This window comes from Balaenoptera ricei, chromosome 1 (assembly GCF_028023285.1).
Source record: "Balaenoptera ricei isolate mBalRic1 chromosome 1, mBalRic1.hap2, whole genome shotgun sequence".
NCBI lineage: Eukaryota > Metazoa > Chordata > Mammalia > Artiodactyla > Balaenopteridae > Balaenoptera > Balaenoptera ricei.
This window is the reverse complement of record NC_082639.1, coordinates 178,415,765-178,442,623: the sequence shown is the minus strand read 5'-3', so window position 1 is coordinate 178,442,623 and position 26,859 is coordinate 178,415,765. Positions and strand designations below refer to the sequence as shown.

General features: G+C 36.5%; 1 protein-coding gene across 1 annotated transcript in view; it reads right to left on the bottom strand.

Moving 5' to 3' along the window:
- Window positions 1-26,859, bottom strand: part of USH2A (usherin) — a 775,536-nt gene that overhangs the window by 719,341 nt on the left and 29,336 nt on the right. The window contains exon 3 of the mRNA XM_059905730.1: window positions 2,758-2,890. Within this exon, the coding sequence (XP_059761713.1) occupies window positions 2,758-2,890 (133 nt within the window). The remainder of the gene's footprint in view (window positions 1-2,757; window positions 2,891-26,859) is intronic.

Below are 26,859 nucleotides of genomic sequence, written 5' to 3'. Positions count from 1 at the left end.
AGGCAAATACTTACCTATATTTTAAAATCAGGTTTAAATTTTCACAACCTTTCTGGAGATTATCTGTTGTTATGCTTTAGGGTAATCAATCTCATATGTATTAAAATTAAAAAATGACCATATATTTCAACATATTTAACTTCTATTGATTCATGTTAGGGAAATAATTATAATATTAATAATAGTATTACATATCAATATGATTTAGTATATACAAGGTACCGTATTCATTCATTCCACAAATATGGAGCAACTACCAGGTACCAGATGCTGGAAAAATAATAGTGCTTTTTATGACATAGCCTCATTTGATCCTTATAATGGGACTGTAATAGCATCATCATCATGATTTTAAATTGGATGTAACTACAGTTTAGAGACATTAAAAAGTTATTCCAGGTCACATGGCTAGTAAGTAGAGAGATGGGATTTGAAATCAGGGAAACTGACGCCAAAGTAAAAGGTCTTAGGGAACTGCACAGACAATTGTTCAAACACATATATATGTCTATGTGTATATGCATGATAGATATAGACACAGATATATATATAGATATATATATTTAGTGTTTTCTATCAAATAACTGCTAATAATATTGAAATAGTAGAAATAACCTAAATGTTCATCAATATAATCTTGTTTAAAAAGTTTTGGTTACAGCTATACAATTGTGCACAATGCAGCCATTTTAAATGAGAAGGCATATTGACATGTTTCTCATAGCATTTGGAGGGGAAGTATTTATTTTTAGAGGGCTCAGAGATAGCATATGTATGATAATTTCATTTTTGGAAAATTATTATATTTATAACCATATCTCTAGCTATATGTAAAAAATGATGGACGGGTATAACAAAGTTAACTATATCTATCTATGAAGGTCAAAAAAGGAAAATGCTTCCTATTTTATAGAGTTCTGTGTTGTTTGGATTTTCTTATAATGAGCATTTATTATTTAATAATATAAAATAATTCGCATTCCCATTTTAAAGTGTAGACAATTTTATAGACCACTGTAATAGTTATTTCAAGAGAAGTCTAAATACAACTTCTGTTCTTTTCAGGATGTGATGCATATTATCTTCTTAATCTACATGGACCATTTTTAGGGTGGGAAGATATGAACACCATTAATCCAGTTTATTCCACGTTGACTATTATTTTCCAATTTCTGTCTAATACTCTAAGTCCTACTTTAACAATAGCCATACAATAAAATACAAACTTGAAAAAAAAAAGAGAAAGAAAATATAGTTTAAGAAGAAATACAGATGGCCAGGAGGCACACGAAAAGATGCTCAACATTGCTGATTATTACAGAAAAGCAAATCAAAACTACAATGAGGTCCCACCTCACACTGGTCAGAATGACCACCATTACAAAGTCTACAAATAACAAATGCTGAAGAGAGTGTGGAGAAAACGGAACCCTCCTACACTGTTGGTGGGAATGGAAGTTGGTGCCACTGTGGAAAACAGTATGGAGGTCCCTCAGAAAACTAAAAATAGAATTACCATATGATCCAACAATCCTGCCCCTGGGCATATATCCAGACAAAACTATAATTCAAAAAGATACATCCACCCCTATGTTCATAGCAGCACTATTCACAACAGCCAAGACATGGAAATAGCCTAGATGTCCATCAACAGATGAATGGATAAAGATGTGGTACATATATACAATGGAATACTACTCAGCCATAAAAAAGAACAAAATAATGCCATTTGCAGCAACATGGATGTAACTAGAGATTATCCTACTAAGTGAAGTAAGTCAGAAAGAGAAAGACAAATACCATATATCACTTATATGTGGAATCTAAAATATGACACCAATGAACTTATCTATGAAATGGAAGCAAAACCACGGACATAGAGAATAGACTGGTGGTTGCCAAGGGGGAGGGGAGTGGGAGAGGGTAGGAGTTGGAGTTTGGGATTAGCAGATGCAAACTTGTATATATAGAATGGATAAACAACAAGGTCCTACTGTATAGCACAGGGAACTATATTCAGTATCCTGTGATAAACCATAATGGAAAAGAATATATAAAAAAAGAATGTATATATATGTGTGTAACTGAGTCACTTTGCTATACAGCAGAAATGAACACAACATTGCAATTCAACCTTACTTCAATAAAAAATAAATTAAAAAAAAGAAAATATAGTTTATTACATAGTGTTCTTACTTTAAAAATAAATGATAGAGACATTCTAATTTTAAAGATTCCCTGATATAGTGGGTTGAATAATGGCCTCCAAAAGATAAGACTACCTGCAACTTGCAACTGTGAGTTTACTTGGAAAAAGGGTCTTTGCTGATGTAATTAAGGATCTTGAGACAAGACAATACTGGATTAGGGTGGGGCCTAAATCTGGTCACAAGTGTCCTGAAAAGCAAAGGGGAAAAGGCCAGGTGAAGATGGAGGCGAAGATTGAAGTTATACAGCTACAAGTCAAGGAACACTAAGTATCGCCAGAAGCCACCAGAAAGAGAGGCATGGAATGAATTCTCCCTCAGAACCTCCAGAAGAAACCAACACTGAATCCTTGATTTCAGACTTCTACCCTCCAGAACCACCAGGGGATGAAATCTGCTTAATTAAGCAGCCACCCAGTTGGTGCTAATGTGTTACAGCAGCCCTAGGAAACAAATACACCTGGGTATTTTAAAATATTATTTTTGACACAATTTTTAAGAAACAGTGTAATTGGATAAAGTAAATAATTTTCTGAAGTCGGACTCTTACCATTTAAGCTTTGTCCTATTTGCATAGTACCAGAGGCAAAATCTGTAATTGAACCACTTAGAGTTCTTGCATCAAAAGCTGTATTATCCTCTTCCAAACCATTGACGAAGAAACTGATTTTTGTCTGATGTACCTGTAAGAAATTATCACCGTTATTATTTTGATTGCATAACCTTTTATTTTATAATAACTACACTTCAGCAGGCTTTCTCAAGTTAATTTCCTACTTCTCCACTTCCTTCAGCTGGAAAGACTGGAATTTTATTTTAATGGCTCAATGATATGTCTTGTGTTTGTATATCTAGATATAAACCTATATGTTATAGTTTTGTGCTGGGGTCATGTCTACCAGGGTATTCACAGGTATGCATAACTGTCCCATATATTTAACAGCTCTGACTGCCATGCTTTATAAGTCTTTTTGGAGACACGTTGTTTCTTTAGCTACTAGTTAAATTTGTTACAGTCATATTTGGAAACAAACAGAAATGAACACAAAAGGCAAAAATATTCAAAACCAGATATACCAAAAATGCATTACATATGGATATAATTCAATTTAGGTTGCTAGTACAAAAGGCTCCTTGTAAACATTTACTTTCTCAGGTGTTGGTATCTAGTCGGTAATTTTCATCTATACTTCTCTAATACAGAATAACGTAAAAAACTGCCAATCATGTCCTAGGCTAATTAATCAGGCAACCTAACAACTCCCTACATCAGGGGTAAACAAACTTTTTCGGTAAACAGCTAGAGAATAAATATTTTTTATTTGTATGCCAAGTGATTTGGTTTTGTGGTCCAAACGGTCCAGGTCACAACTGCTCAACTCTGCTGTAATAGGAAAGCAGCCAGAGACAACATGTATGTGAATGGGCATGGACGTGTTCCAGCAAAACTTTTATAAAAACAGGTAGCCAGCCAGAGTTGTCCCGTGAGCTGTAGTCTGACCACCCCTGGATTACACCATAAAAAGTTATGAACTTTTTGTCTGTGTTGATCCCTGAATAGTCAATTCAATCAAACTTTTATGCAGATTACTTCATTGAGAAATTTAATGCCTTGTAGTTGAAGGTCAGATGCTAACATCTTCATTTCAAAATATCAAATCATAGCATTCAAAATGAAATTCTATTAAAATACCCTTACAAAAATTGACAAAAATAACCATCCTCTGATATATTTAAATCATATGAGTGAACTCCTTTCAAACTGCTTCTCAAAAAAAAAAAAAAAAAAAAGCACACACACACACCTAGAAATTAACATCATAATTTTCTTGGCAATATCAATTCTTCAAAAACTTATTCAATATGGCTTTTATCCTCTCTACCCAACCTGCTTTCATTTAAAACCTGCTTTCATGTTCTTTCCTAAAGTCACTGACCCTGTGTCGCATTTTACTTAATTATAAAACAAAGCTTTAACATAAAGACCTAAAATCACACACTAGCTCCTCATGGACTTGGATATACACCGCCACCGTGGCTTTTTTTTTTTTTTGCATCTCATTTTTTACAGCCTGTTACTGTCATTTGGTGTTTGACTGTTATCATTATAAAAGATACAGGCTTTTCTACTTTGTTATTTGTAGCATTATCTCATGTTTTACAACATCTTTGCGCAACATGCAGGCACATGAAATATAACTCGTGAAAAGTTCTCGATGGTATTAATGCATAAAAAAGAATGTGGCTCCATCTCTACTGTCTTTACCCAGCCAAAAGCTGATGAACAGCCAATTTTCCTTTATCACATTAGCACAGCCATGAGGGAAACACATTTGTTCTAGTCAGCTACACTAAAGATACTATTACCAATCTAACATATACATGTTTTATATCAGCAGTATTCTCAGAGCATGAGAGAGCCAACAATATATTAACACTAGCATGACAGTTTATTTAGGAAAAGAAAATTGTCTCTGTAGAGGGACAGAAGTTAGAAATGTATGGCTAAAGCTCAGTGTCACTGGTCTAATAAAGGTAATAATTCTTTGGCTTTCTTTATAGCAGGTAACACTCCTGTGACAGTTCTGTCATATCATTCAAATAAAAATGTTGTCTTTTACAAGTTTAAGTGCACCTTTATTTTGAGTCAGATAGAAAGCATGCTTTTGATTTTCTGTATTCACTGTATTATATCTGTAGTCAAGAGTTCAGGACCTTGCTTTCTTTTTTTTTTTTTCTTTTTATCAACTCATCACATATTTGCTTAGTAGAAGGATTCAGTGTCACTGCAGTGAATTCCAGAAGAATGTTTTCACTTTGCTGGTACTTAAAACATGATTAATCTGCAACCACATTTTTATAAATAAGACTAAATCCTCTTTGGTGTTCTGTACCATGTTTTATATTCAAGGATCCTCTACACTACTTTGCAATTCAGGTCTGGGGCCCCATCACACGGAAACCGTAACCATGATGGTGGCTCTTTGCAATAGCTCAACCTGATGAGCCCCTTGTCGGTTATTTAGGGGAATAGGAATATATACGACGGAATCTCTCACCTGTGAAAAGAAAGCCTTCTCCTACAGTGCACTTCCCACCTATCTTTTTCTCCACTTCTCTGAGGATTAGAGGGGTTTGTACATGTTTATTGGTGTGGCTTGAAGGAATGAATTGGCAAAACCAATAGCAGCTGTAGAAAAAGCCTTAAACACCTTCATAAGACGTCCAAAAACATTTTGGAAAGAAGATACAGGGGAGCAAGTCATGCTCCAGCCTTCATTCTCCCAGGGTTTCAAATTTTATTCTAGCCATTGTTTGGGGGTCAAACTTGGTGTCCCTGGGATAGGCTGTACTCATTCCTTTGAGCACAAGAGTGTAGTTGACTTAAAAATGTAGAATTCCTAACCATTCTCATGCCTGATTAGAGAGGAGCATAGTTCAAAATTCCAGAAGGTCGCACAATTGCTGAGAAGCTACCAAGGGAAAAAATACAACCAAGTTCACCTTGTAACTGTCAACAATCACCTGTTCCACTGAAATGCCAAACGTCTGTTGCTATGCTACTCCTGTAGGCCACCACCACCAGGAACAACAACAAAGGAAAAGGAAAGCAAAAAACTGCTGATTCAGGTTGGGAAACAAAAAGGCAGAGTACCTATGCTGACTTCCTCATTGGAGAAATAGTTTTATAGTTTTCCTGTTGCCAATATCCTCCTAATTTAAATTTAATTCAATACGGCATTAACCCAGCACCCGCAGTGGCCCTATGAGTTACACCAAGAAAATAAAATCACTGTCCTTTTCCTCAAGGAGCTTGTACGTATGAAACAACAGAGTAATTTTAGCATACTAAATAGTGTCTGAGTCACTACAAATGATGACGGTTGTTTTTTACTTATGTACTGAATCTTCGTGCAGTTAATTCAGTGTTGTCTTTTTTTATGGAGTTGCTTTGAGAAGTTACACCTTAATCCATGAGTGTGTGGTGTATAAACTACTTTTGGACCTTCTCTGTGGGACTTGTCTTCCTAGAACCAACTTATAAGCCTCCCAGGAATATCATTTTCATTAATGTGATAGGTCTCATTTTAAAACAAAATCATTTTATGCCTTTTGAAGAACACCTTTTTCATAGATTTAACACAAAGTGATCTGGCAACAGATCGTGAATTCAAATTCACTCTCAGAAGATGATGATGGATGATACAAATACAAAAAACATTTGAATGCTAAGGATTTCAAACAAAAAAGAAAACCACTGTGATATGAATCTGAAGGGAAAACTTCATGGAGGAAAAAGTGTTTTGGACCTTCTGAAATAGAAATTGCCCTGAAATAGAATTTCCATTTCTAGGATAAAGAAGGATTTGCATAAAAGATTCAACTATTCCATCTATAATTTTTAAGCATAAGGAAGGCAATTTATTCTGAAAACTTCATAAGGTTATTTTAAAATATCACATGTATGTTTCATCCCCTACCTGAAAGCATGTGGAATGCCACTCTGCTTACCATCCCAAACCAAAGGTCTTCTGAGGTTTTCCCTCACTCATTCCATCCACTTTTATTTCTAACTGGTCACCAGTAGCCAACCTCACCTAACTGGTGAGGTTTCTTCACTGTCTGATGATCCCACAATGCTTAATTCCATCTCCATGTTTTATTCAAGCTATTTCCATATGGGAATAACCTTGCTACTGCTTTTCATCTACCTAAATTTTTAATATTTTTCAAAACATGTATCTCAAGTCCTGTATCCTACAACGATCCTTTGTTGACTACTTCAGCATTATAAAAGTGCTCTCATTTATTGAAAAACTAGCGTGTCAAGCATTGTTCTAAGTTATATATATATTCATTTTTTTTATCCTTACAACAACCCAAGGCAGGTTTGGCATTATCTGCAAGTAATGAAATGGAATCACAGAGAATTTTTTTTAAAAAAAGGTTACACTCTTCAAAGTCACATAGAAGAATAACTGGTTTCAGAGATTGCACCCAGCGAGCATTTAGATATAACCACCATCTAGTTTATCAGACCCACCCATTGAGTTTCTTGGCTTTAACTCAACACAGTGATGGCTCAGGCTTTGTATCAACACCTCCCATAATAAGAAGAGTAACAGCTCCAATGAGCTATATCATCACTTGCCATTTGCCGGGCTGTGTGCTGAGTGCTTTACTTATAGTATCTCACTGGGTTCTCAGATTGCCCCCTACCGTGTTATTATCCCCAAAATGAGGACACCTAGGTTTACCTACTCCAGTGTTCTGCTTCTGCAGACTTTGGGAACCCTTTCGTCTTTGAACAGGTTTTGCTATTATAAATGATTGAACTGAAAGATATCTCCTTATAACTTCAATTTGTAGGCCCCAGCTCTAATTATTGAGACCAAGTGAAAAAAATCCAATCCCTTTTCCACACGAGAGTCCACACATATCATTTTTCTCCTAAGTCTTCTTCAAGATAAATGTGTTTAGTTTCTGTGGTGTTCTAAATATGACATGGTTCTGGGTCTCTCTCTTCTTAAAATGTGGCTCCAGAAATACTACAATCTCTACGTGTGGTCTCTCGCCAAATTGAAATAAGATTATCACCTTAATATAATCCAAAACTGCATGCTAGATTTCATGACATCATACAACTAAAACTGATAAATTAAGTTGAGCTGACTAGTCACTAAGACACTAAGTCTTTTTTTTTTTTTTTTTTAACTTACATCACTGTTAAAGCATATCTACTCCATCCTATACATAGGCAGTTAGTTTTTTGGACCAAAGGACAGAAGTTTATATTTATCCACATTATATTTCATCTTGTTAGATTCAGCCCATTGCTCCAGGCTGTCAAAATCTTTTTGGATGCTATGTCTGTCATCCAATGTATTTAACATCCTCCAAGATTTGTGTCATTTGCAAATTTGATGAGCATTCCCTACATGATGGGCAGAAGCTCAATAAATACTAATTGATTGACTGACTAATAGATACTCCAAAAACAAAACCATCAACACAATCTACACTATTCTGCAATTGTAAGCAATAAAGAAAAGGCACCATTTTCTAACGGATAAAATATATCATACAGGGATTCTTCACCTTTGTAAAGTGACCTTATTTACTAACATGGGCTTTTATAGAATCATATAATTATGAATAAATATACCAGTCTATTAAATATTTTCTATGCTATGTTTATACAAACAACATGAAAAAAAGAGTTGAGGTAATTGTTCATGGAAGGTTGGTTTGGTAGAAATTAACCACATGAGTTGCCCACAAGTACTTGCAATGTGCATGCGTTCCCACTACTGGTCTGATTTACTGATAACATCTTATATCTTATTCTCTTTGTATGAAAGATGGCTACAGGGAAATGACTTCAGACACAGCTATATTCCTCAAGATTGTCTTGCCTGTTTTTGTTTCTGTTTTTCACTTCCCACGAGCTCATACATTTCATTTCAACACTCCTCTCCCTGGCCCCTTCTCCCTTCCTCCCTGTCCCGTTCATCCCCCCACCCCCTCCCCACCAGACCCCTGTCCCCTACATACAGACTTTTGTTTTTTCCTCTCTGAGTAACTCAGACAAGCCCAGCCCTGGAAGTGATCTATGCCTAAGTGTACTACATTTTCACCCTAAGTATGATGCTTTGGATTTACTACTCACCTTTGATATCCATTAAAGTTCTCTCTCCATATACAGCAACCTCCTAAGAACAAGCCTCTAACTTAATTAATCTCTAGAAATTTAACATAGGAATCTAAGTAGTTTTCTTTGTCCTATCTTGAGTAGATGTAAAACTCTCGTGGCCACTTCTTCCGAAACTATTAAATTACTCTCTTCACTTCAAAAAAAAGCTATTAATTTACACAGACACACACATACACACACACACACACATATATATATATAAAACATAGAAAAATCTGCCAATGGTTTGATTTACTATTGATTTCCTAGGGAATGGGAATACAGCCAGCCCATTTTCTGTAGATACTGTCTAGGAACATTTCATGCACAATTTCACATTTGGTATAGAGATGATCACAATTTTCTACACTCTTAATTATCTCAGTGTATCACTGGTTCCTTTTTCTATGTAATCCATATGGAACAGATGACTTTGAAAAGATTATTAGAATTAGTTGTGAAACACCTTAGTAACCTTTTCAGCATTTTATATCCCCAAATCTGGAAGTTGTTTATTTGTTATGCCTACAAATTCCCCTCCTTAAAAAGTCAACTTCTTATTTTGTCTTCCATGTTTAGGAAGAAAATTGTTCATCATACCCCTTCATTTAAAAACCATAGTTTTTTTGAAAATGTTTCAGTTGTTTGAATATTCAATGAACACATTATAATATGCTAAGTGTTATGCTACATATAAAGCAAATATAAAACACAGACCTTTTCTTCAAGGAATTTGTATTCTGTAGTGGAAACTGGCATATAAAAATATTTTCAGTGCCAGGTGGGAATATGTAATAAAATAAACATGAATAAAGAGCTTAGGGACAAAGATGAGAAAGAGAAAAATAATCTTAGAAGTCTTCTCCTCTAAATACTTCCCCATTTCTCTCTTTCCCACTGTAGTGGCATTCCTATGAGCTGCCTATACTTGCTTTGCCCAGTTTCTCTTTTCCTATTTCCTAGTCTCAATTAGTAGTTTCTGGTTTTTATTACTTAAAAAAAAAAAAAAAACCCTCAATATTCCAGGAAAGTCGCAGGAACAGTACAAGAAGTTTTTTCTGAAACATTTGAGATTAAGGTGCTGACTGATTTACCCATTATCCCCAAATACAGTAATGCATTTGGTACCAAAAAAAAAAAAGATATTCTCGTAAATAATCATAATACAACCATCAAAATCAGGAAATTGACATTGATACATCCTTATCACCTTATCCTCAGACACCATTCAAGTTTTGCCAATAGTTCCCAAAATGTCCTTTGTAGATTACAAACCCAGTCCAGGGTCACATGTTGAATTTAGTTGTCACAACTCTCAGGTCTCCTTTGATCTAGAACAGTTCTTCAATCTTTCCCTGACTATCATGATCTTAACACTGTTGAAGACTACAGTCTAGCTACTTTGTAGACTGCCTCTCAATCTGAATTTGTCTGTTTCCTCCTGACTAGATCCAGGTGATTCAGAGATCATCTTATTACATCTTATGTGTTACATAATTTCTAGTTGTTCCATCATTGATGATGTTAACTTTAATCTTTTGGATTAAGATGGTATCTGCCAGGCTTCTTTATGTAAAAAAACAAAATTTCTCTTTGCAATTAATAAGCATTTTGTGAGCAGATACTTTGGGCAGATATCCTGTTCTTTATTAAGCTTTCATGGCCTGCATTTACTTAATTGTATCTGTATGGACTCATGAATCCTTATGTTATTCAGTGGAATATAATAAATGCACTCAATATGTATTTCAGTGCTCAAGTTGTTCCATGTTTAGACAATGAGTGCCCCATACTTCCCTGGCCTGGCCCTGAAATCAACCATTTCTCCAAGGAATTCTGGTTCCTTAAGTGACAAGTGGTATTTAAGAACAAAGATTCAGTGCTGTATACTCATCCTATTACTCCCACGCCCTCCCACTCCCTCTTAGTGGACAGAGGTAGAGAATATGAAGATAGAAAGATAGATTAGATGGATATAGACACCTACACATTGACTTATATAGTATTTCTATGTCTATCTATGTATGTGTGTATATATATATATATATATATATATTTATGCACACACATACATACATGAAATGGGATTACACTGATAATTTCAATTCTGATCCAATACTCTAAGGTTCATTCTAATTTCACTTTTCATACTTGTAACTCCCTTCTCTGAAAGGGAGAAACCTGGCTCCCATTATCTTCAATAAACATACTTATTTGATTAATTCTCTTATACATAACCAAAATCCAGTTGCCATGGACAGATACACAGCCCCAAAGAGACCTCTTCATCACACTTAGGTCCTGACACCTGTGCCAGGCTACTCCCTCCATGAAAGCATTCCTCCAGCCACTCAAGCTCAAAACACGTCAACATTTTGATGCCAGCTGCATCACCACAACTCCCCTATCACGGTCACCAATGAGTTCCATGAAGCTAAAAGCAAACAGTAAATTCCTAGTTTCCAACTTACTTGAACCATCAGTGGCATTGACAGAGCTGATCATTCCCCCCTCCTTGAAATACCTCTGTCATTTGACTGCTTGTACATCAGACTCTCATAATATTCCCCTTACCCCTCAGGCTGCTTCTCTCAGTCTCTTTCAATGGATCCTCTTGGACCTGTAAATGTTGAAGTGCCCCAGGATTCAGTTTTTCGATCTCTTCTCCTTTCTGCTTATAAGTAAGTACTCCCTTGATAACATCACCTTGCCTCAATTCTTTAAATACCATCGTTAGGTTGATGACTCCCAAATGATTATCTCTAACTCAGACTTCTTCTAATCTAGACCCTATACCCATCTTTCTATTCAACAACTCTTCTTGGAAGAGTATTAGATCATTCAAGAACATTTATGCCCCAAACCTGATTCTTCCACAGCCTTCCCCACCTTGGAACATTGCAATTCCCTTCCTCCAGTTGCTCAGCCCAAAATCCTTAGAGTCCTCCCCCACTTCTCTCTTTCCTTCGTGCCTCTCACCCATTCCATCAGCAAATCCAGAGGTCCTCCTTTCAAAATATAACCAGAATCCACTCACTGCTCACCACCTCTCTCGCTACAACACTAGCCCAAGCCCCCTCTTCCCTAGATTTTTGCAATGGCCTCCTAACTGGCCTCCCAGATTCAATCTGTGTTCCCCTTCAGTATATTCTCAAGACAGAAGCCCAAGGATTCTTGACAAAACAAAAGCAGATTATGTCACTCTTTTGCAAAAGACTGTAAATGGTTGTTTTTGTTTTGTTTTTTTTTTAAATTGAAGTATGGTTGATTTACAATGTTCTGTTAGTTTTCTGGTGTATAGCAAAGTGATTCAGTTAGACATATATATTATATATATATATATATATATATATATATATATATATATATATATTCTTTTTCATATTTTTCCCATTATGGTTTATTACAGGATATTGAATATGATTCCCTGTGCTACACCATAGGACCTTGTTCTTTATTCTATATATAGTAGTTTCTATCCACTAATCCCAAACTCCAAATTTATCCCTCCCTCACCTCCTTTCCCCTTTGGTAACCATAAATTTGTTTTCTATGTCTATGAGTCTGTCTCTGTTTTGTAAATAAGTTCATTTGTATCATACTTTAGATTCCATGTATAAGTGATATCATATGGTATTTGTCTTTCTCTTTCTGACTTCCTTCACCTAGTATGGTAATCTCCAGGTCCATCCATGTTGCTGCAAATGGCATTATTTCATTCTTTTTTATGGCCGAGTAGTATTCCATTGTGTATATATGCCACATCTTCTTTATCCATTCATCTGTCAATGGACATTTAGGTTGCTTCCATGCCTTGGCTATTGTAAATAGTGCTGCTATGAACACTGGGGTGCATGTGTCTTTTCAAAATTAGAGTTTTCTTGGGATATGTGCCCAAAAGTGGGATCACTGGATCATATGGCAACTCTGTTTTTAGTTTAAGGAAATTCCATACTGCTTTCCATAGTGACTGCACCAATTTACATTCCCACCAACAGTGTAGGACAGTTCCTTTTTCTTCATACCCTCTCCAGCATTTATTATTTGTAAACTTTGATGGCGGCCATTCTGACCAGTGTGAAGTAGTACCACATTGTAGTTTTGATTTGCATCTCTGTAATAATTAGTGATGTTGAGCAGCTTTTCATGTGCCTCTTGACCATCTGTATGTCTTCTTTAGAGAAATGTCTATTTAGGACTTCTTCCCATTTTTCAATTGGGCTGGTTTTTTTGTTATTGAGTTGTATGAGCTGTTTATATATTTTGGAAATTAAGCCCTTGTCAGTTGCATTATTTGCAATTATTTTCTCCCAGTCTGTAAGTTGTATTTTCATTTTCTTTATGGTTTCCTTTGCTGTACAAAAGAATGTAAGTTTGATTAGGTCCCATATGTTTATTTTTGCTTTTATTTCTATTGCCTTGGGAGACTGACCTAAGAAAACATATTGGTACGATTTATGTCAGAGAATGTTTTGCCTATGTTCTCTTCTAGGAGTTTTATGGTGTCGTGTCTTATATTTAAGTCTTTAAGCCATTTTGTGTTTATTTTTGTGTGTGGTGTGTAGGTGTGGTCTAACTTCACTGATTTACCGCATGTAAACCAATGGGTTTTTACACTGAGTAAAAGTTCTACAGATTTCTACCCAATCTGTCTCCTTGCTACCTCTGGCTTATCTTTTATTAGTATGCCCCTGTGCTCTCTGATCTAGCTACACTGTCCTCCACAAACATTCCAGGCACCTATTTTCCTCAAAGCCTTTGCATTTTCTATTCCTTCTCCTTGACATTGCTTCTACAGACACCTGCTGGCTTATTCCCTCATCTCCTTCAGATGTTTCCGTAACTGTCATTTTAGCAAAACCCCTCCTAATACCCTATCTAAAATTGTAGCCCAGTCCCTGCTAACCCCCTTCCCTATCAGACTATTCTCTTTACCCACATCAAACATATTGCATATTTTATTTATTTTTCTGTTTTATTTAGTCTCCTTTTCCTGCCTAAAATCTAAACTCCATAAGAAGAGGTTTGGATTTGTTTCCTTTACTGTTTTGTTCACTATTGTTCCCTCATTCCCCAGAACGGTAACTAGCAAATATTAGGAACTTATTAAATCTTCATTGAATGAATGAAGTGTCATCTAAACTAAGGATTGAAGGATTAATTAAACTAACTTGAAAGATTAATAGAAATTAGCAAAAGGCAGAAGTGGTAGAAGATAGGGAATAAGTGAGTTGCGGGAAGGAATACAGAAAACACAAGAAATAAGAAAATGGAAAGAGGATTGTAAGTTATCCCAAGCCTTCCATGTATACTGATCAATCCTCTTTTTAAAATTATTTTCTTTTCAATGTGTTGAATTTAAAGTCATCTTTCTCACTTTTCCCCCAAATCTTTTCCAGATTTTTAAACCTCTTTAAATTATAAAGTTGCATATAACTAGGTCAAATCATGCCTGAAAATGTTGGACGCTGGATTCCTGTTTATACTTCCAGGGAGTAAGACAAAGATGTGAACTCACTCCTGACCCAAAGTCCGAGGGTCATCAAGCAAGCCCTCAAGATGTAGCTGAATATATAGGAAATCATTTCTGTGTACAATCCAAAAACTCAACTCCATGCCAGTATTCAACTGATAATCTTAAAGATCCTGAGAAGTAATTTGTAAGTTGAAATGGAGTCCTGCCATATAAATAAAACAGAGGTAAAATGCCTGCTTCCGCTCTGCAGTAGTTATTCCTACTAAAATCATCAACAAAGGTGGAATATTCCATTAAATAATTAATGGATAATTAATTTTACATTCCTAAAATAAATGCATGCTTTTCTACAAGTACCTATCGTCCTGCCATTGTGTGTCCTTTTAATTTTTTTTGTTTTTGTTTTATTTTCCAGCTCTAGGAGTACTGAGCAAAATTTATTGAAAATGTGTCTCATAAACTAAATGAAGAAGAGCCATTTTAGGCCAAAGGAAAAATGTGAATCTCTTTAACCTCCTTTAGAGAACTATATCATGAAATCTGATGTGAATTGCTTTATCTTTAAAGACACCCTAGAATTGAGAATAAGGTCTTCACAGTGACCCTTGTTTAAAGGGGGTGCTCTCTGCCCTAAAGCTGGTGAGACAGTAATGGTCTAAGCAGTTGTTTCTTCAATCAGTAATGGAGAAGCACACACACTTAATTTGGTTCAGACAGAAAAATGACGGCGGCAAATAGGCATTCTTTTAAGGTAAGGATTATATCAGTCCTAAAAACAAAAGTAGCTATTTATGCGTCAAATGTAGAACGCTCAGAAAAGTTTCCTTTCTTTTACCCCTTCACAACGAAAAAACACTAAGATTGTGTCATCAATTTGGGCAAAATAAATGAACGCTTTTATTATCATCTGAAGAACTTCATATTAGCAATTGGATTACCAGATTCAAGTGGCGCTCTTGAAAATAATATTCATTTTGTCTTTTTATAATTCACATTTATACAGTCCAATTCTTACATATTTCTTTCCAAACCATTTTCCCCCAGGTAAGCAGCAGCTGTCAAAAAAAAAAAAAAAAAAAACCTCTAAATTTGGTGGTGTATTTGGAATAGTTCATCTCTTTCTGCAAAGCCTGGATTAACCTTCTCTAAAGGCTGACAGGCCCCAGAATCGTGAGACCCAGGATAAATATAACAGGTGGGAGAAATACTTGCGTGTTGATTTAACTTGTTAAAGAGAATAACAATGAGTTTACAACTGCTTCCAATATATTTTTAGAAAGAGCAAATCAAGAATGAAGGTGGCTATTAAAGGGTAAAACAATTGAAAGGTTAGAGGGAGAATTGCTAAGTTTACAATAGATAATATAAAAATCAGCATAATATCCATTGTCTCCCACACCATACTTACTGTTCAGGATACTTCACTAGTGTTTTGTTATCTTCTAATACTTGGACAATGGACGTTTGTAAATTACTGTAACTTTCCATTAAGTATAATTAGGTAGTAGTTTACCTCTACCTTCCACAAATTCACCTTTGAATTATAATGTTTAAATACTCAATTTAGGTTGAGATTTTAGGACTTCTGAGACTTTTTTCTAATACAGGTCGTCAGGATGAAGGGATGTAGGGTTAGCTAAGTCCTTATTGCCACTCAGATCTCACTTATATATTGCCACCTCAGAGAGTCCTTTAATGCACAAGCCAGCCTAAATAATCACTTAATAACTTTCTATCATGTTATCATATTTTAATTAAGTATAACTTTTCTCTCAATATATTTATGATTTAGTTTTTTTTTCCTTTCTGCATCCATCCCTCATCCATGCATACACACACGCACGTGCACACACGTGCACTCGCAAAATAACATCAGCTCTAATCAGGTCATTGCATTAGTCCCAGCACTAGCACAAAACCCTTCTAATTCAAAAGCATTTCTTTCCGCAACCTTAACATAACTGTTTCTACTCTCTGCGATTTTTCCCCATCCATTCTTTCTGTTTCAATCTCTGAAACTCCTCTTAGGGGGAGCCTAGATCTCCCTATGGACATGTTTCTGTTCACTCTAGATCAGATCTGAAAACTACAGGGCAAGAGCAGGTAAGCAGCACAACTCATTTTCTTGGTGCAAGGATCCCCTTTCACCCGGGTTGCATCAGCCTGCCTTCTTCTGGCCTAGAGCCCACACTCTACACTCCAAACTGAGGTCAACCGTCTCCACTGCCTGATGCCATTTGATGGGGAAAAGTGGGAGAAGCCGATCCAGACGGTCACTCCGGTGCTGTCTGCCAAGTCCTGTCCCCGGCAGTCGTCCCCACGCATCCTCCTGCCCACAGAGTCTGTCAGCTCCAGGCTTACGACACCCACGACTCAGTTCTCTCATCCGCCACGACTTTTCTCTCCCGTGTGTATTTTGGGCTGTGGTTTCTTCTGCCAACCTGATCTCATCTGCTTTCTACTTTCCTAGATTCCTACAACACGTGTCCTAATCATTGCGTTCTTTTCTCTACCTCCCAATAGTAGCACTGGCGATCAGCTGCTACTGTGTCTGAGCAGGTTAAAATGGTAAATTTCTTTCCCTAGCAAAAAAGCAGCAAAGACCTAAAAAAAACTCACTGGAAGAAAATAAACGTGGGGAACTGCCTAAGCACCTTATCCTTAATGCACTTGAGAGTGCATTACACTTCTCAAAATTTCACTTTACCATTAGGCTTTCACGCTCCTCGGAATCAGTGTCTAAGTCATTTATACCATTAGACCAGCTAGATGACAGCAAGTTGTCAACAGATTGCTCAAGGATTTCTCTGAGGAACTAGAGACTTACAAGGGGGAGAAAGTGTCACTCCATCTGGATCCAACCATTACACCAATTGACCTGAAAGCTAGAAAGGTTCTGTTTCTCTAAGGAAATAAAACAATTGAAATGCTTGAGTATCCAATCAAACAAATTACATTTACCTCCCCAAGGGGCTACACCACTTGCGCTCCAACCAGAGTTTAGAAGGACTATCTATTTTAATGGACAAGCTTAGCACAGGCTACTGCAGAGGAGCAAAACACAAAATGAATAAAACTGAAATATAATGGCACTGAGGAGCTACATAGGTATAAAAGTTCAATCTTACTTGAAATAACATTTTATATGAATTTGAATTCAAGCCCTGTCATTTAAAACTACATATTTATGGAATTAAGAGGGGAATTCCAATTTTACTTCAGGTTGTCATTGATGATCCGCAAGAGGAAGTAGTCTGTTCATGAAATGTGCGGAAGACACTAAATTGATAGGTATTACGAAAGTCACTAAGAAACAACTTAGAAGAAAATGCAAGAGGTTAGATATTGGGCAGGAATGGAGTAGGAAATTCATTCTGTTTAAAGGGAAGGTCATTCAGAACACACAGTTTAAATAACATCTCTTTCCAAGTAGCTGAAAATGTTTATGATTGTCATTCTCACTACCTCATATTTACTAGGGAGCAACGCTGTTTCTGATACCAGACAGAATACAGAGACAGAACAGTGAAAAATCAAAAAGATCAAAAATGCCAAATGTAAAAGATAAAAGAGTTCTAGGGAATGCGAGAGAAAGCCAATGTTTGTGTATTTATTTTCCTTGATATGAAAAGTGAAGAAAATGTGTATTATTTTAAAGGAAATTCCAGTTATCTTCTGGGCTGTAACAGAATTCAGAAAAGGCTGAGTGTGAGTACATCTGTGAAGAGCAAAGGATATTGTAGAATTCAGCGTGAGACAAAACGTGAGGGAAAAAAAAAGAGAATCACTAGTTTAAGTCATAGTATGATTTTTTTTTTTTTAACTTATTGGAGCAAAGAGAGCGGTGAGCTATACAATCACCATCAATGGGAGAGACTACAAAGTGATCAACAATCATGGGAGAGAGAATTTTGTTCAGGATAAAGAAAGACAGGATTTATGTAGAATTTAGCAAAGTTGTAAGTGTTCACTCATCATTTTAAAAATATATTGAGCTTTTCGGTCTATCACATATCACTTTTTTCTCAAGATCATCATTCTTTACCAAACTCACTCAATTCCATTTGTTTACATATTTATTTACATTAAACATCCACCATGCAACAGGCATTTTGCTATGTTCTTGACACACATAAATGAAGAAAGTATTTGCCTTCAATACATTCAAAATCTACTTAATGCAAAATCTACCTATAAATGTCTAATGAAATCTACCTATATAAAAAATGTTGTATGACCAATAGGAAAAAAATGCTATAGGAGCACAGAGGAGAAAAGGAGAAAGGGATTTAGCGTGCTTTTTACAAAGGAATTTGCATTTGTGCTGGTCATTAAAATATGTGTACAAAAGAACTAGGGGTTAAGAGGGAAAGGAAGAAAGGTACAAGGCAGAAGGAACCATGAACGAAGGCAAGCAGGAAGAACTTGAATGAAGATCATTAAGCATAGCTTTCAGAGACTCAGAAAACATTGCAGTTAAAGCTCAAGATACTTAAGAGGGACAATGAGGCTACGATGGACAGTCTAGCACATTGTAAAGGGTCTTGAAAGAGTTGCTAAGAGGAGAATTCATTCTCTAAAGTGTACGTAAGGGTGAGCATAGAGTTTATTTAAACAAAGGAGGCATGTAATCACATTTGTATTTTAGAAAGAAAACAGTTTTCACTCTGGAGGTTGTTTTGGAGACAGAAGTAACTGAAAACAGTAGGGTTAAGGGGTGGAGAGTACGGGGTGGGGAGTAGAAAATGAGTTGCAATACACAACCCAAATGTTCAGGAAGGCTCCTCTTTCTAACTCCTACTTGCAAACCAAGTTGTGAAGAACTTTGTTCAAAACTTTAGGGTCATCTTTACTGCTCCTCTAAACTTCCCAATTACTAATGAAATGTTCAGTTTCCTATTTATTTGCCTCATAAACCTGCTTTTGCCTTTAGTTTTCTCCTGCTGCATATTCAATCCATCAGTACCTCTCATCTGTGTTATCACAGGAGCTTCCAAACTGACTGTCCTATTTTCCAAATCTCTTTATTACAACACTGGATGATGCCATCATTCATTCACTCACTCTATTCATTCATTCATAAAAATATTTATTGAGAATTGACCACAGTCAGATATGATGCCAGGCCCTGAAGGGAACATCAGTAAATATGGTACAATCTTTGACCTAAAGTTCCTTGGTCTAGTTGGGGATACAAATGTAGAGCATTGAGTTAATTGTGATGATTTCACAGAAGGATTAAGCACATCTCATTCAGGGTTTGAGATGAGAAAATATTTCCTGAAGAATCTGATGCCAAATGAGTTACAGGAGAAGTAGGGTTAAGCTGAATAAATAGTAGAGGGGGAGAGGAGTCCTGGCAAAGTCAGGAACATGTGCGGTTATACAAATGCAAGAAAGACTGATGCAAGGCAAGACCTGAGAGTTCAGCATCACTGGAATGAAAGGTACACAGGGAGGATTTACAGGACATGAGGCTGTGCAGTTGTAGGAGCTAAAAGTCATTGAGCATCTTTGCTCCACACTCAGGCATCTTAAAACTTAAAAGAAGAACACTTGAATTTCGAAAGATCACTGACAGCACTGTGACAATATAACTCTAGGAATTAGAGATTTCATAATCACGAGTATAGAAATAGTGCTAGAGCGAATCATGGTTGTGAATGAGGACTCCAAGGGGGAGTGTGTGAGATGAAAAGTGAATACAGTCAAGCAAGTGGCCATGAAAATACCAAAATAAAGAGCCTGAGTGGAAGAAGAAGAGGTCTTATAAAAGAGGCTTGAGGTGATCAGAATACGCTGATGAATGAATGGACATTAGAGTATATACACCTTCTTATTTAACTTGGATATAAAAGGAAGAAACTAAAAACATTAGTTTTGAAAAAAACTAATTATTTGAAAAAATAATTAGGATATAAACACAAAGACATACCAGAAACCAGCATTTAGTGATTAGAAAGGTGTTCTGAACATTCAGCTAAGAAAAGCTTACTGCATTCCCAGAAAAACAAATAAAGATTCATTAACACCATGGTATATGCTACTTGTCCTGGGACTTTAAGGATAAAGAAGGAAACCTATAAAAAATCCCCGCCCCCAACACACGCAGGACACACGCAGTGAAAAATAATTTTCAAGGTTGTCTCAGATTTCTCTTCAGAAACACGACACGTATTAAAGGCTCAGAAATGAAAGAGAAGATAAAGAGAAGTTCATCCTCATCCAAGTCATTGTTCATGAATACAGGCCTTAAAAAGATATGCCCAACTCTACAAGGATTCAGAAGGTACATCACCAGCCATGTTTCCTTTGGAAAACAAATACTTTCACCAAAGAGAAGGCTCAATTCAAATTAAGAAATTAGATAAGTTACAAAAGGACGGTCAATGAGTATTGAATCCATTTAAACATATTATTTTTAAATAACAGTTGTGAAATGTTATGATAATGCTTGAAATAAAAGTAACAACATTTCAATATAATGATTTTGCTATAATATATTGGGATAAGAATCCTTATTTATACTAACAAAAACTAGACTGTGGGAAGAGAAAAAAAGAATCGTGAAAGCAAAGGTATGATAGCTCCCTTACTTTCCTATGGGAGTTGATATATAGTTTGATGTCTGGAAATCATGACTTGAGAAATACAGGCTTAAATTATTTTTACATATGGATTTTTATGTAAAAAAATAATAAAATAAATAAAATAATCACTAGCATAAATGAAACCAAATTTAATTCCTCCCAAATTACCAGAGGGAAACAATTACTAATACATTAAGATCTCTTAGTAATCAATAAAAAAGCAAACACCTTAATTTAAAAAAATAAAACAAGAAAGCAATGTACAGGTATTACTCAGAAGAAAAAAATATATATTCGGCTGGTCAATAAGCCCTACTGAAGGTAAGACGTGCACAAGTTAGGGTAAGAAATGCAAAATGAAACAAGAATGCACGAATATTATTTTGCCCATCAGACTGGGGAAAGTGAAATAGATAATTCCCTGTATTGGCAAGAATTTAAAGGACAGGCACTCTGATTTACTTTTCATAGGAGTCTGCATTAGTCAAACACTTTCTGAAGGCAATTTGTCAATATGTACCAAAAGTAAAATTATGTACACCCTTTGAATCAAAACCTGCACCTCTATAATTGACCCTAAGGCTGCACTGAGAAAGCACCTCCGGCTGGAAATCATTAAATCAGTCCACACACCTGTTTGGTTTTTCTTTTTTTTTTTTTTTTTTCCAGTATTAGCCAGCAGTCTATACATAGGCAGTAACAAGGCAGTCTGATGAATAATTTGAGAATTGGGTGTTTGGAGGAAAGAGAAGGACAAGGGGACATGAAATAAAAGAAATGGTTAAGAGACTAGTGAAACCATGTTCTTCGTGGCCTCTGCTAGAAGTGGAGGAAGTGAATCCAGAAGAGACTCAATAGATTCAAAGACAAATACAAGGGTCCAGAGGCTTAACTCAGGTCTGTAGCCAAAAGTTACGATTCACAATAGAAATGACATCAGAAAGAGGGCTGTCAGTGTGACTAAGTGAGTGGGATGGTAAAGAGGGGAGAAAATGAGGTTACATGGTCATTGACCAAAAGACGACGCTGATGTTGAGAAACCCTAACAGTTGGGGTGAGATTTTATTGTGTTCATGGGGAGGTTGCCCCAGATTCCAGCTGTGGCAAAAAAATGAGGCAGGTGTTGAAGAAAGTTATATGCTTAGTTAACATGAGCTTAAAAGTACTCTTTCTTTCCAATGCAAGGTTGAAAAAAAATAATAATGTCAATCTTTAGATCTCCACCTGCCCCCAGCACTGAGATGGATGAAAAGTGGGGGAATGAGTGCCCTCCACTTAAAAAGCACAGGAGAGGGGTGCCTCCAGGGAGATAATCAATGTTTGTAAGGTCAGGGTTTTGAAGAACTGTTGACCAAGAGGCTGAAAGTGTAGGTGAAGTAGCGTGTACAATGAAAATGTTGCCCAAATGTTGAAGACGAAAGTAAAGAAAGGAAGGACAGAGAAATGACGGCATGAGAACATAGGAGAGGACACATAATTGAAGGGCATGAATTGTAACAAAAGATGACAGGGATCTTGGACCCTGCAAGATTAACTGCTCCACATTCCACTGGACTTCTGGGGTGAAGATGGCTCTGTGCTGGCAGGTTGGGGGAGAGATGGAGCGGGAGTTCGGGGTTAGCAGATGCAAACTGGTATATATAGAACGGATAAACAACAAGGTCCTACTGTATAGCACAGAGATCTGTATTCAATATCCTATGATAAACCATAATGGAAAGAATATAAAAAAAGAATGTGTATATATATGTATAACTGAATCACTTTGCTTTACAGCAGAAATTAACACAACACTGTAAATCAACTACACTTCAATACATAAAATAAAGGACTGTTTTAACCCGATTCCTTCTTTGTTCAAAACTGCCATTTGTTTCCATTTGATTATTGGACGGTATTCCCAACTTCTCTCAAGTTTCCATCATCTGATATTCAACATCCTTCAGGCTTTCATCTTACTATGTTCTTACACAAAATCTACTCAAGGCAAACTTGACCAGTCACTCTAAGCGTTACATGAATACCCCAACCTTTGTGCCTTTCCACGTCCCTGTACAAAACCCAGAATTCTCCCCCCATTTCTGCCTCTTGAGAACTTTTTGATCCTCAAGGCCCTAGTTAAATTCATTAGGATTCATGAAGCTTCAGAAGATACTGCAACTTCAACAACTATAACCACTCGTATTCATCACTCTATCAGTGTTACAGTCACCAGTGCTTACGTCTTATCTCTTCTACTAAGTTCTTTTACCAAGACTGTTTTTAGCTGATTTTTGTCACTTTCAAAACCTCTACACAGTGTCTTTTACGTAGTGTTTAATTTGCAAAATAAAGGAAAACACACAGCAGTCACAAACAGAATAGCAGTCATCAAAAAGAATAACAACTCCTGACTTTGTTCACGCTTTAGCTTTGTGGGCAGAGCTTAAATACCAATACACCACCCGCACCCCTGACATTTAGCTTCTCAGACTCTGAGAATTTTATCATAGGACAACTTGAAAATCCTGACAGGTTGTAAAGGGGTTTTGAAGTAAGGCAGGAGGAACTCCTTTTAAAAACGTAATTTAATTACTTTGCATAAAGGAGAAAACAATCCAAGGTATGAAGGACCCAGAGTGTGGATAAACTTCATACTTCTGTGAATGTAAATAGGATGTAATTTGGAAAAGACAAAAAAAAAAAAATCTGAATATGAAAAACACTTATAAAACTAATATCAACTTGATAAAGACACTATTTACAAGGAAAACGGTTAAAGACACTACTCAGAATACATAAACTTGGTTTTCCTAAGCCGTAGAGTAGTAAACCCCAATGACAATAACATTCTGGCAGTCATAACAAACAATGGAATCTATTGTTAAAAATTTAGTTTCCATTTTCCATTTTCACAATTGAGTTTGGTGTATCTGACCTGATGAAAAATGTCTTCAACAGAGACAAAATTTTTCTGCATGGATTATTCCAAGACCAATATTCTGGCATTCAGACAGTTTTCTTCAGATGCTGAACATTTTATAATTATTAGACAAGAAAAATCTGGGTATAAAAATGGTTTTGATACAGTGCATACTCTCCAGGTGGGCCAAAGTACTTTACAAATTAATGAGGTAGCTATTGGCCGTGTGGTGACTTCAATAGACAAACACAGAATCCATTAAGTACCCAATAGTTCCCTTTACAGATCCTCAAACGTAAAAATCTATTTTAAAGCAACACTTCCAAAATGTGTCACAGGGTCTTTAATGCCCTGTGCCACCAGAGACAGAAATAAAGGACCTTATTTTAACTTTTAACCTGCGAGGACATCTTTACCAGCCCTTCCTCTTTCTCCCCTCCCCCCAACTCTGACACTGTCTGAATTCCGTATGATGCAAAATTCTGGTGTGGGAATTCGACTCAAATATCTCGTTGAATAGCATCAGGCTCTCCTGACGCTCTAAACTTCTCTTTTGTCCGAATCTCCTGAGAACCAGGCATGTGTCACACTGTAGCTAGCTTCCCCTGGAATAGCGTTATCGGAAAGGGGGAAAAATCCTTGCCCAGGACTGACTACATTCTGCCGAGATCCAGTTACACGGCCGTTTAAAGTTAAAATCAACAAATGTCTATCAATTTACCTCAGTGAGTTTAATTATAACTGTTATTTTCTCGGGGAAAAAAATCTACCTTTCATGTAAGGCAAGGGGGTCCAAAGGTGACGATTCCAGTTTGAGAAGTCAGTGAAAACAAATGTCTGGCAAGAAATGATGCTTTTTCCATAAATGAGATTGTTTTAATGTTCTCCTTTCTTCAGGGCTCACTTTAAAGTGACCCTTAAGGATCTCCTCCTTAAGGATTTCACCTTTCGCTGGAAATCCACTAACTTTGTGTGTTTGGGTTATGCTGCCTTTTGGCTGTTGCTGCCGGTAACCAACTAACTGTTGTTTTGCAGTTTGGGGGAAAAGAAGTCTTTTCCACTCTTTGTATTTTAATATTTTGACTTAAAATGGAACTTGCAAATGCAAAGGAATTCCAGGTGATTTAAGACACAGAAGCTGAATTTCTATGATGGGCATAGTGAACAGAAAAACAGCTCACTTTGCACATAAAAGCAGCTTTTTACAAATGTCATGAGGCATTTGCACAGGGTCTTGTTCTCAGTCAGACCAAAATGCTAATGCCATGTTAACAGAGGGAGGAATCAAAGAATGACATTAGAGGACAAGCCAGACCACGATTTATCTGCATAACGCTCTGCAGTCCGATGGCAACTTCTAAGCTGGGGACACCACTGGCTGAGGTTCCTGCCAAGGAAACTCCTGCTGCTTTTCTGTGAGGAAATTCCTGTCTTTTGTAACTTACCATGCAGGTCTTTCCTTGCCTCCCCCTACATATTCTTCAAACAATCAAAGGGATATTGAAACTCCTGTATCTAAAGGCAAATCAGTTTTAATCTTATATGACAAATTTTCACAAAGCTATATGTAACTGTAGGACAAGGATAAGGATTTAAAAAGCAACGATGGAGCAGGATAAAACAATTAAAAGGAACTATATGGGCCAGGCTTCCCTGGTGGCAGAGAGGTTAAGAATCCGCCTGCCAATGCAGGGGACACAGGTTCGAGCCCTGGTCCGGGAAGATCCCACGTGGCACGGAGCAACTAAGCCCGTGCGCCACAACTACTGAGCCTGCACTCTAGAGCCTGCGAGCCACAACTACTGAGCCCACGCGCTGCAATTACTGAAGCCCTAGCGCCTAGAGCCCGTGCTCCGCAGCAAGAGAAGCCACCGCAATGAGAAGCCCGTGCACCGCCAATGAAGAGTAGCCCCCGCCCGCCACAACTAGAGAAAGCCCGCGCACAGCAAAGAAGACCCAACCCAGCCAAAAATAAATAAATAAATAAATTTATTTTAAAAAAAGAATAGTATTGGGACCCGAAAAAAGGATGAACACCATCTAAATTATAAATAAATGGACACTACTATTTATTTATCTCCTTGTGCTTGGAAACTCAGCTGTTATTTACAACATAGAGAAATGACAAATCGCTTCTTAAAGGAAGTAAGGAATCAGTCCTTGTATGATAAAAGCGTTGGTGGGGGTTGGCCCAACTTACTTCTACCAATTCACCCACTTACATAGCATTTCTTCCAGGGATAAATTTACTAAGTAGGATTTTTCTAATGACAATAAAACAATTTTAAATCTTAACTCATATTTAAGCAGGAGAAATTCTTAATCTGACATTAACTTCTTAACCTGCTTTCTTTTCTCCATTTATATACTCTCCATTCATTTCTAAAAGAGATTTATATGCTGAGAAGATTTACAGCGAATGGAGCAGAAAGCAAATGCACACCTTAAATAATTGGGCTATTTTCTTCAATAAAAATACTTGTCACATCCCTAATGAGGAAAGTATGGTATTTCTAAATACATTAAAATCTTGCCTCAAACACATTTTTATTTACAGAGAACTTTTTTTTTTCTATATATCTTCCCTTCAGAACCACTGGAAATGATTTAGTTTTTATTTTAAAATATAGCCAAACATTTCCACCAACACTCAGGCCATCAGGTGGACAAAATAATAGTGACTTACATTTACATCTTGCTTCTCAGCTGTCAGTACATTTACTAGCTGTCAGTAAAAGAGGAAAATTTAAAAATTGACTGTCAGTTTTTAGAAAAAGAAAGTATACCAGCAAATGTGGAGAAAATAATTTCAAAAAATATTTCACCCGTTTTCAGCATGAGTTTTTCTCCTATGTGAAACGTATAACTGCATAATTTGAATGGTTTGATGTCTTAAAATCGCAGATTCTAGAGAAAATGGAACTGCATGGATAAAACATGTTTGCTTTGAAATCACTATTTCCAAACTAGCTTGGGGCTGATGTAAACAC